At 41.5% G+C, this 11,169-nt stretch overlaps 1 protein-coding gene across 1 annotated transcript; it reads right to left on the reverse strand.

Annotated features, from left to right (window-relative positions):
* Positions 1–482: 482 nt before the first annotated feature.
* LOC119738107 (E3 ubiquitin-protein ligase mind-bomb-like) lies at positions 483–10,603 on the reverse strand. The gene is made up of 3 exons (XM_038212847.1): positions 10,015–10,603; positions 2,487–2,710; positions 483–2,314 (listed from the first exon to the last, which is right to left on the reverse strand). Exons 1-3 carry the CDS (start codon positions 10,422–10,424, stop codon positions 1,641–1,643), a joined length of 1,308 nt encoding a protein of 435 aa, XP_038068775.1. The 5' UTR covers positions 10,425–10,603; the 3' UTR covers positions 483–1,640.
* Between the last annotated feature and the right edge of the window lie 566 nt (positions 10,604–11,169).

Below are 11,169 nucleotides of genomic sequence, written 5' to 3' on the forward strand. Positions count from 1 at the left end.
TTACAGCTAACCCAAAAATTACTCGACAACTTCTTACATGCCACTGGAACCGGAGATAAACGCCGGCCTGATGGGCCATATTGGCTCGGGGACAGACATATCCCTTTTTTACTACTAACTTTTTTTTAAAAATGGTTATTTCTAGCAAATCCGGGCTTAAGAATTGGAACCTGACTTCGAAATGTACTGATCAATGTTAGCTTTCATGCTTTAGAATATATAAAATTGTTTCGAGGTAAACCAAAAAATGGTGTGCGTGCGGAAACTCTGTGTGACCCCTCGTTCAACGAATTGTGGTGTCCTTCTATTGTGACGCCATTGTAAAGAATAACCGGAAACAACCCACTCAGTGCAGGTGGATGTACGTCCACGTTGCTAACATTATATTATTTAGTTTATATACACGATCACCTAGAAACGGAACTGCTTATATAATGACGAACAACATCAGTTCGAAATAAAGGTCAAGTTATACTAACTCATTTTAAAACAATTGCATAGAATTTATTATTTTTTAAAAAAAAGAGTTGTTCAATAAGTATTTACAGACTTAAATTTACAAATCACTATGTTTAAGTATTTACCAAAATTGAAGTCGGATAACCAAATGCATAAGCAAAAAAGGTAAAACTTTATAGCTATGAATTCTGTGTAAACAATGAGAAGTTTTCTCAACTTGGTTTTCTCATAGAGAATTATTTATGCTGGCTTTCTATACCAAAAGCGTGTTTGTTCTTATTATACCGCACGAAGACGCCGTGCGCGTGTCTTATATCACTGGTTATTCACTGCTTTCGCGAACTTTTCAGTGAGCAATATTTTAAAACCTCACCCCCCCCCCTTTAAATAGCGAGGGGTAAACATTTATTCCCCTGTAACTGCCCCAAATACATATAAGCAAAATTTAACATAAAATATATCACATAAAAATAAATTCTGTTTAAAGCGTTTGCCAAAATATACATTGTCAACTAAAGAAAATTTTTACACAAAATATCTGGTTTGCACTGGCCCTCTGAAAGGTGGAAGGCCGCTATTTCTTGATGGTGGCGTAAAAAAAATAAAGTCAGGAGAAAGACTATCAGCAATATCTACAACTTCTTTTAAAAGTTATTTCAAAACTGCGAAATGTATATATTATCCATGCATGCATTATGAAAAAAGTACCCCTACAGAAGGAACGGTTGCGTATATTTTTTCTGGTACCAACATGGGGAAGCAAAATCAATCAGTCAATCGAAATATCATGATAATCAGATATTTATTCAAGGACCGCTTGCCAGTACCTTTAACCTTGGTTTTCACTTTTCAGTGAGGTGTTGTGAATATATTAACAAAATAAGCGAGTATGTGAGTGTAACACTTTAACGCATTCTGGAGCAATTCATGATGCAAATAAAGTAAGGTATTTATAAAGTAAACTTAAAATCACAAGTTTTCTTCGTTTTCCAATTTACACCGTTATTTCCGGATAATGTGAAAAGTAAAAGTCGAATATGACCGGTTAATTGGTAAATAACATGTTGATCAGCTTTGCCTGAAAATGTGCTTGTTTTAATGCAAGCTACATTCTATAGATAATTGTCAACATTAACTGTGTATTTAAAATATATGTATATATTAGAAATTAGAAATTTCTATTAGAAATCCCGATCCCGTACATTTAGAACCAATCTTACAGTATCATTAGGCCTACACACACACCCTGGGCCATCTTCAGTATTCGTCCCACACGGGGATAATCTCAGACTGTCTTTGGCTCGTCTCAGCTCCAACCTTGTCCTCCCAAGCTCCTCCTGAGTCGATGCCAGCCCCAGCCGAAGGTGTTCCACCATCTTCTCCAGATATTCCACTCGGGAGTCGCTGGCGCTTCGGTTCCTGTAATCTCGCCGTTTCTCGGCACACGTTCTCGCAGCTGCGTGGTTTTGTGTCGCTGTGGATGTTGCAGCAAGTTGCTGATGCTGTTGGTTCCCGGCGTCGTTGGAGACCTCCGGGATGACGTTCATGCTGCTGTGCGCGTCCCACCGCGGGGAACCAGCCGTTGCCATGCTGAGGTCATTTCCAGACGATTCTGACCCTAACGACGACAAAGCAGAGTGTCTCCTCCCGCTACGCCAGGTATCTGTAGCCCCGCCTTCAGGCCAGCTGTCGCTGTTACCTTGGAGAATGTCGCTAGGGCAACTATGCCATGAAATGGAACGGTCCAGCATTTGGTGTAATTTGATTGGTGGAACCAGTGGCCGTGTCTTCATCAAATCTATCTTGTCATTGTCTTTTTTTCTCTCCTGCTGGTGTTTAGCGAAGTCCTCATTACCTAAACCAAAAATAAATCAGCAATGATTTAATTTGGTTTTTTTTACCTTTTTGTTTTCTAAATATTGGATACTTTGGCCTGTGCTTTATGCTTTATATACTTTTTTAACACATTGGCCTGGTGTATCAATTAATGGTAAACTGAAAAGAAGACAAAAGATGATTGCACATACCTAGGTTCATGACCGCTCCGAGGTACTGCACAATGCGGCCATGTCTGGCCGCGGACGCATCATCCAGTGCCGTCCTCCCCTTAGAATTCACGATATTCAAGTTGCATCCGGCTTCGACCAGACACCTGACTATTGCATAGTTGCCCCGATAGGCGGCCAGGTGGAGGGGCGTGTCCCCGTAGCTCGTCTGGGCGTTCATGTCGGCGCCGTTCGTCAAAAGCAACCTGTACCATCACACACACAAAATGGAAAGAAAGTTGGCGATTTAGAAACTTGACTGAACTTTAAAGATTTCGGATTTTGGAAAGAAAGTTGGCGATTTAGAAACTTGACTGAACTTTAAAGATTTCGGATTTTGGAAAGAAAGTTGGCGATTTAGAAACTTGAGGGAAGATTAGAGATTTCGGTGCATTTGAATAAGGGGCACTTTCGTCTAGAATGCGCCGTTTGGGGCTGTGATGCTCATGTGCCATGACATAATAGGATAGATCATTAAACAATGACAATATAGTGCCCGTAACATCCCTTGCAAATTGGCGGTTTTCGCGTGATAATCGTGTGAAGGAATTCCAAAGTGTAAAATGTAGGCTACATAGTTGTGGGATCTTTTTTTTTTCATACGATCAGTGTTTCATACGATGCATACTTTCTGCAGTCTGACATTGATTTGTTCATTATAATTTACTTTATTCGCTGCTGAAAACACGTAAATGTGTGCATATCATGTCAAAAAAAGAATGTGAATCCCGCGTCAGATGTAATTTTAAGTTTAGTCTTCGACACTTTCTCGGAAAATGAAGGGCAGTATACGATTTCCTTTGAGCCAGACTTTTCAAATATGGTGATATTCAGAAGGCAGTTACCTTTAAAAACAATTGCGCATGCGTGGTAATTCCCATCTTGATAAGCTACCCCCCCCCCCCCCCCTCCCAGCCAAACATAAATCTGCCCGTGAAATATCTTGGCTTCGAGTTTGACCATGGATGAAGAAATAGTTGCTTTGACGACAGTGACTTGAGGAACAGTTTTCAAAAGAGCAAGTTTTTTTTCCCCCACCAACCTAACGTAATGCCTTAAACCAGTCTAACCCCCGCAGATCCGCCACTGTATGCCTATCTCAAAATAACTAAAATTGTCTGAGAAAGCAGAAAGATTGAGTAATATTGAACCAGTCGTCGTATCCGTATTTTAACGGTTGCGAATCCGGATCTGAAATCTTGAATTTATTGTTTTGTGAATCAGCACGTTACCCACGATCGCCAGCTGTTTGCACGGTTGCTGTGGCCACCCCCAAAGAAAGAACAAAACACTACGAGAAGGAAAAAGGAAACGGATACGAAGGGCCCCCTTTTTGTTTTCCTCATTTTACAAGGTCGTCGTTCACTTCGACCGATGACTGTTGTTCACACTGATGACGAAAATAATAAATAGATGTTTATATTGGACCAAAAAGACCGGCGTGTACTGCATGGGGGAAATGTGTACGCTTTAGGGGGAAATTATCCCCTCATGACTGTCAGCCCCTTATGTAAGAGGGACAATGCATCCAATGACATCCTCTTATAAGATAATAATTAGCATGCGGAGTAAGTACGTAATATTCTTAATTGTGTATGTTTTAAACTATTTGCTTTGCGAAATACTAATGGGAACAGCGAAGAGGCTGTACACATTACATCAACAATGTTTGATCTGTATTATAATAATCATGTACTTCAAACCGGAAAAAAAACGTTCCTCTATAAAAAATGAGATTCTATAGACGCATTTTTGACCACTTTAACACAATTTTCTTAGCAAAGCATCATAATTTAAATATCGTTTTCGAGCAAGTCATTGAATCAGATATCCTGAACTACATAGGCTACGATCTTTATTCGGGGACGAATAAATGCTTGGGGAAAAACGATATGACCCCCCCCCCCCCCTCCGTCCCCCGATCGACGCCCATGTAAAGGCATTTAGGATCATACGTTTCATGCATTTTGTTCATTTCGATTCACACCGCTCAAACTCCACAGAAGAACGTTCAAAACTATATAGTCTGTTGAAGTTTCAGCTCAGTGGATACACTTTTCGAAAAACAGTGAAAACCATGTAGGTCAACCTTTTGATCACGCAGGGAACACGATGCTGTCAATAGCACTCTTTATTTCCAAAGATCCGTCAGTTGACTGATCGTTGGAAAACGCCTACATTTCTTGATTTTTCCCAGGACTATAAGGACAGCAAGCCAGACGGAAGAATTTCACGGGGTGTTTAGTAGGAGTATACGATCTTTAATGAAAGTAAGCTTTTGATAATAATTCGGTAGGTTTCTTTTGGTTTAAATGCAAATGATCCTGATATGGGGGAACAGCAAGACCACATTGGATGATTAACACCTAATTTGAAAATCTGGATCCAAAACCACGGAAATGTGGAAAGGACAGTTCCGAGACCAACTTCTTCCATCACAAGAAGGAATTACGTTTGAGGAGAAAACTGAGGACAAAATACCCAATTCCTGATTGAAGTGAGGTCATTTTCCCGTCTCTTTTTTCAGAAACTACTTTTTTTTCAGTGTTCTTGGAGAAAATTTTGTCATTGACCAAGTTCCGGGTGTATTTTGTAAGCATGAATGAATTACGGTAAATTCTGATAACAGTTTGAGGATGCCGAACCATAGAACGTATTCATCCGGTAAGTGATACACCCAGGGACCGTAACAATTCCAAGGAATCCTGGGGGATGGGACGGGACAATGCGGGTATTCCAGGGGGTGTATATCCGGCATTTTCGGTCCCCACCATGCAGGTTCGGTCTCCGAACCCCCGATCCGGGGTCTATTCTGATTTTCAATTCAGCCAGGAAAACAAATAACCCGGATTTTGTTTTCAGGCTAACAACGTTGCATCAGAATGTGTTAAATGTTAACGTCTGTTTGTGTAGGTTTTTCTTCTGTCAAACTATGTTCCGAAGGTCAAAGTCTCTGAAACTTGTAAAGGTTAAAACATAATTCATGGGGAGACCTAACAAACACAGGTGCGACAAGCTTTGCAAACTTTGACAACTTTTGTGTGTTGGGCCCTGGAACCCATTCAATTCAATCATATCCTGTAAGGTGGAATACCGGGTGCTGTTCGAAAAAAAGTTGAAAATAGAAGTATGATGTTATGTTCTCATTTTTCAGGGGAAAGTCACTTCTGTGAAACTATTTTGTCCGTGATTCGGGGCATCGTAAATCCCGATTTTTTTTCAAATTGAATTGCTAATTTTATATAGCAGCTTCGTATAAGCTAGCGCATAGAATAAAAAATAGAGCGCACGGTCATTGAAATCTGTTCAAACATTTGCAGCAGAGCAATGAATGTATATACTAGTCTGGGTCCGAGACTGGAATTTATTCCCCTATTTCTGCAGCTAGTTCCGTGACAAACGCGGTTAAGTTGCCGCCGTGGTCTTTATCAACACGAGGAATCAAACCCAGTCTTGGCAGTATTGGCAGCGCTACCCAGGATATTTCGAGCATACCTCACGCGCGTGCATTAGCTTGAGTACAGCGCGAGAGGTATGCTCAGAAGAATTTCCTGGGTAGCGCTGCCAATATTCCCAAGACTGGATTTGATTCATGTTGTTGATAGTGACCTCGCTTGTCACGGACAGGCTGTATAAAGGAAATAAAAAGCAAATCCAGACTTGGACCAAGGCTATGAATGTACCGGTTTTTGTCACCTTTATTACAGGATCCCGTGGGAATATCCGGTTATATCTCAAGTGCCGTTATCCGTCGAATTATTTAACAAGAATGGCCTACACCCGTACCCCGGCCCGCCCCCGATTCCAATGACCTTGAACTGAAGAACACCCGCTTTTTGGTCGTTGTTATCTCCCACATTCGTGGCCGATAAGTCACGTTGGATTGTATAAAGAAACTCATACCACCAAGCTTGCCTTTATGATCGTGGGCCTAGCCTGCGGCAACTCGTATCGTACGTGGTTACAAAGTGGACTTCGCTCGACTAATCACCGAGGGTTGCAGACAAGTAGGAAAAACTTGCCTGCGCCGGCCAAATCACGATTTGTATACCGTTTTTGGTCTCGTAATGTGAAGTTTTATGGTCTCTGCACTTATCGGGGGTTCGTTGGAAAGGGGGCCCGCTAATTACTGACGATTAGCAATTGATTTGTGGACTGGTTTTAGTCCTGACTTCTAAGCATGTGATCCGAGTTCGAATCCCAGTGAGCGTTTTTCACTCAGTCATTTTATATAACTAAAGTGATCTTGGGTTTGTGTTGTGGAGAACAAGGCATTAGATATGCATGTAATGGACCAATCAGAAGATGAGAAACGGATGTTGTTTAGGGAAAAAACAATTCGCGGCCCGCTCTGCACCGGTTTTTAAATCTACATTATCTAAGTTATTTGGGGTGACATTGGGCCCGACATTCGCTCCATTTTGTAATGGAGCGGAAGGTTTATTTTTCAGAATGGCTTCAGGACTGCTTTTAGGGGTGAATAACTTTACAGTGGTCAAATCACCCAAAGGCCATAAGTTTATCCCCAAACAAATTGAACAGAAAGTGACTAATAGTCCATCAAGCTTTCGTTTGATGTCGTGAATACCTGTGAGAATTTTGAGTATTTTCCCCGAGTTTTTTAAGTGGGGATATTACGATGTGTGTCAACCGGAATGTCTTACCAGTCTACATCCTGATGACAAATTGGGCCTGTCAGACAGGCAGTGCCTTTTCCTTTCCCGCCATTTTCCCCTTCCTACTCCTCGACAGCCTACTCTAAGTTTTTGTATGGCTAAGCATCTTGCGGAATTTCCGTCCATCCACACGGAAGTTCTCGTACTTCAAGGCTCGCACAGCGTTCATTGCACTCTATCCTTCCGCACACGCGTCATTTGTTTCGCAGAAAGAAACCGTTGCGTGTCATTATAAAGTCAATGTGCTTCCTTGTTTCGCCAGTAATTGAACTCAGTTGCCTTGAGAAAATTAGTTTCGTGTTCCTTATAGTATGTGAAAACTGAGAACTTATGAGAGGTCAGTAAAACCCTAGAGCAAGGACAGATGGGAATACACGTGTTTGGGGAAGAACATTAACATTCCCGACTAGTAATAACCCATCGCCGGCTTCATTGACACAAGTTGTTTTACAACAAACCAGTAATAATAACAAAAACAAATCACGTAAACCTTCAGTAATAATTACTCGTTTACAACCTGTATGATCTAAGGGCACTGTGTAATAATTAGGACTTGCTATTCATTGTGCTTATTGTGTACAATAATTCTTTCGCATAAAAAAAAACATCAGTTTCCTTGTCCAATAATTGTCGTGTTTTCTATCTGATATCTGTCTTTCTTGAGGGGGGGAAGTAGGGTGGGATGCCGTTTTCGTAAAAAAAAAAAATAGGATATCGAGTCCTCAATGTTCGTAAAGTTCAATTTTTACATTAAACCCCTCCTTAGGGCTTGTTACAGGGTTGCCCATATGTCCTACTGATCAACTATCCTGAAGGAAGACTCAAAAATGTTCTTAAAAAAAGCTCGATCTTACATATTAAAAACATGCTTCTCGAGTTTCTGCAACAACAAAAAAACACGGAGACATTTTAAGTTCACAGTGGCAATGATGCATGTAAAATTACTGAGTTCGCCAATTCAACCGCAAACTGTGCAATGTGACATCAGCGTACGTGCCTGACGGGACATTGCGGGTCCTTGCTCCACTAGCGCAGCGACCCAGTCAGTGCCGGTGGTACGGTGATTTCCCATAGTGACGTCATAGTTGGCCGTACCTGACGTCACTGCAAGGGGATTTCCCGTGTCGACTGCAAGGATGTTCACCAGATCAACCGGGTTGCCTTATCCTTGCAATGGCTTTTATGCTTGATACGTCTGCGTGCGACCTCTCCCCTACATCGTTGCAAATACTTATTTCAATTTCGCCAGTTCACGTCGAAATGTTGATTGTAAAAACATGTACTATTATATAATAAACCGCAACGAAACTAAATATGAGTTTCCCGTCTTTGTAGTCTGATGTTACATGAGACCGATACGGAATTCATAGCAAAGTTCAAGCGGAAAAAATGGCATGTTGGCTCAGTTCTTTGAAAAGAAAATGTAAACGTTTTGACAGTTTGATATGAAATATTACAGGCAAACGAGGGATTTTCCAACGCAACCGCACTAAAGGAAAGTGTGTCATCATGTTCTATATTGTTTAGAAACTGAATGGTATGAGTTGAGGCAAAGTAATGAAAGTAAAAATGCAACACCGAGAACATGTTTCATGTTATCAATGTGAAATGTGAAGCACTATCTGGGTATTAAACCTAACATTTAAAAGACATTTAAAAAAAAATTAGTTTGGCATTTTAAAGTTATGACTGGGTTGAAGAATTGCAGACAATTTAAATGACTGGAAAATAACTGGATATTCGACCCCGAGCTCTCTTCCGTGGCCCCCATTAGACAACTCCAAGAGCCCAAACAAAACAACAAACATAGTGGGCAGATAGGGGAAATATTTGTGGGTCTTGTGCCTTTGACGATACAAGCATGGCATTTGGCACACGATCAGAGTGTGTCTTCAGAAAGATATTTGGTTTTATAACAAGAACAAACCCTTTTAAACAGCTTTTCTGACTAGACTCGGTTCAGAGAAATAGCTGAAAACCGGCTCTTTATTGTGCAAGCTTCGTGTTCCTCGCATTTTGTCTGCAACGCCTCCGTCTTTTCATGAAAAGAGCGTAAAAGAGGAGGCAATGCCTACCAGATTAATCACGCTTTGCGATGTTTCCGTTTTTCAGATTGACGCGTACACTACGACATGATAATGCGACACACTTCCGGGCAGTAACAAAGGGGTTGAATAATAAGAAATACTGGCGGAAAGGATTTTCATTGTGAGTTCTTCAACTTGAATTTAATAAAGTTGTTGCGGGGTTTTGTCATGTGTTAAAATTGAGATTGTAAATATGCACCCTATTTAGTTATAAAATCAAATATACAAATTCCATTGTTATACAGTGACTCAGTTTCACTTTTAATTATTACTCATGATATTGGTGTCTCATTCTAAAGACTCGATATAGCACACATTGTGTTTGGGCCTCCTTGTTATACTCCCTTGTGGAAGTTTTTAGGAGAAGAACCAACCATTGGTTATGCAATTTCATTTCATTGGTTAAATTAGTCGACACACAGCTAACGCGGACGGTATCAGTTGGAATACTGGTGAAAATATATTTAATACAAAATGGATTCTCATACCACAATGCTTTCGAGTGATCCGTATAGTATTTTCTACTGGCCAGAGGTAATTATTGGGGGAAAAATGTTTTATTAATTTAAAGTTTGTAAATGGAGAAAACCAAAATGTAGGAAATCATATTATTTATCTCTATAAAGGACTGGGTAAACTCCCATCGCAAGTAAACAAATAAATATGTTTAATGAGAAAATTAATGGAGACAACAAAACGACGGCAAAGCAAGAGATGGCCCACCGAGCTAAAGACTAGTGATCCTACCTGACAACAGCTTCATGAGACCGTTCAGCAGCAGCGTGTAGCGGCACGGCACCCCAGGCCGTGCCTACGTCCCTCTGGCCCCGTCCAACTGACAGCAAGAACCGCGCCATCTCAACTTGTCCCTTGACACACGCACTGAAGAGAAAAGTCTCTCTCGTCTCCGGCGTCTGGTACTTCACAACATCCCCTGCCTCCTCCTGGCTAAACATAGAGAACAGTCTCTGCACAAATTGCAAATCTCCTGTCTTAACGGCTGTCATAAGTTCGGCCATCTTTAGTATCTTGGGTGCCCTTCGCCCCTGTTCTGTATACCCCCTCGCCGCCGAATTGCAACAGGAGCCCCCGGTAGTATCTCTCGAGGCTCTTGGGCCGGCGCTACAGGTGATCCTGCACATACCACACGATGACATCTACGCTTTACTCTGTAGCTCGCACGGTTTGATCCATTTTTACATGAAAACACAGCACATGTACATGCTTCTTGTAGTGTATCACTGCCCTTTATGTATCACGTCTGGCTTGTATGCGCATTATAGCATAGAGCAAGTTCGAACTTCCGGGTCACTGAATTCCGCTTGAGTCACTTGTCGTATTAATCACGCGCGAGCAACACACGTGCGTTTGGCATACATACATGTATTACAAAATATGACACGTTTGTATACACACTCACTGTACTGAATTCCTGGAAACTGACAGTATTATCACTGACATAGAGTAATGTCTGTAAGGTGAGATCTGTGTCAGTTGTCGTGTGGTTCCTGTCTATTGGGACAGCCCCTACTTGCCGGGTCGTTGCGCGGTGGGCCCTTGTAAGTCCAGGAATAACTCCACGGTTAGGCAATATTGGAAATAAATATTCGGCCCATAACGGATTTGTTGCAATAATTATGGTGATAGGGTTAGTTGGGGAGGGGGTGTGACATCCCCCCCCCCCATCCGAAAAGTTGGATCAGATCAAGGGCGGATCCAGAACATAATTTTGGGAGGGGCCAAAAAAATTTTTGGTCCCCCAAAAAAAGTGGGTCAAACAATTACGGCGTGGGGTTCGGGGCCCGCTTAAGGGCCCCGAAAAAATTTTGGATTCTAGATGCTCTGTGGTGCGATCTGAGGCAATTTCTGACCACTTTAACCAATGTTTTTTTGAGGAAAAGA

The sequence above is a fragment of the Patiria miniata genome, unplaced genomic scaffold, assembly GCF_015706575.1.
Source record: "Patiria miniata isolate m_02_andy unplaced genomic scaffold, ASM1570657v1 HiC_scaffold_3, whole genome shotgun sequence".
In the NCBI taxonomy this organism is placed as follows: Eukaryota; Metazoa; Echinodermata; class Asteroidea; order Valvatida; family Asterinidae; genus Patiria; species Patiria miniata.

Excerpts from the sequence above, each read along its gene's own strand:
- LOC119738107 (XM_038212847.1), bottom strand. The coding sequence starts at position 10,424 with ATGTCATCGTGTGGTATGTGCAGGATCACCTGTAGCGCCGGCCCAAGA. Across the intron at positions 2,711-10,014 it reads TCTCATGAAGCTGTTGTCAG|GTTGCTTTTGACGAACGGCG; the intron begins GTAGGATCACTA and ends GTGATGGTACAG. Across the intron at positions 2,315-2,486 it reads CGGAGCGGTCATGAACCTAG|GTAATGAGGACTTCGCTAAA; the intron begins GTATGTGCAATC and ends TTTTTGGTTTAG.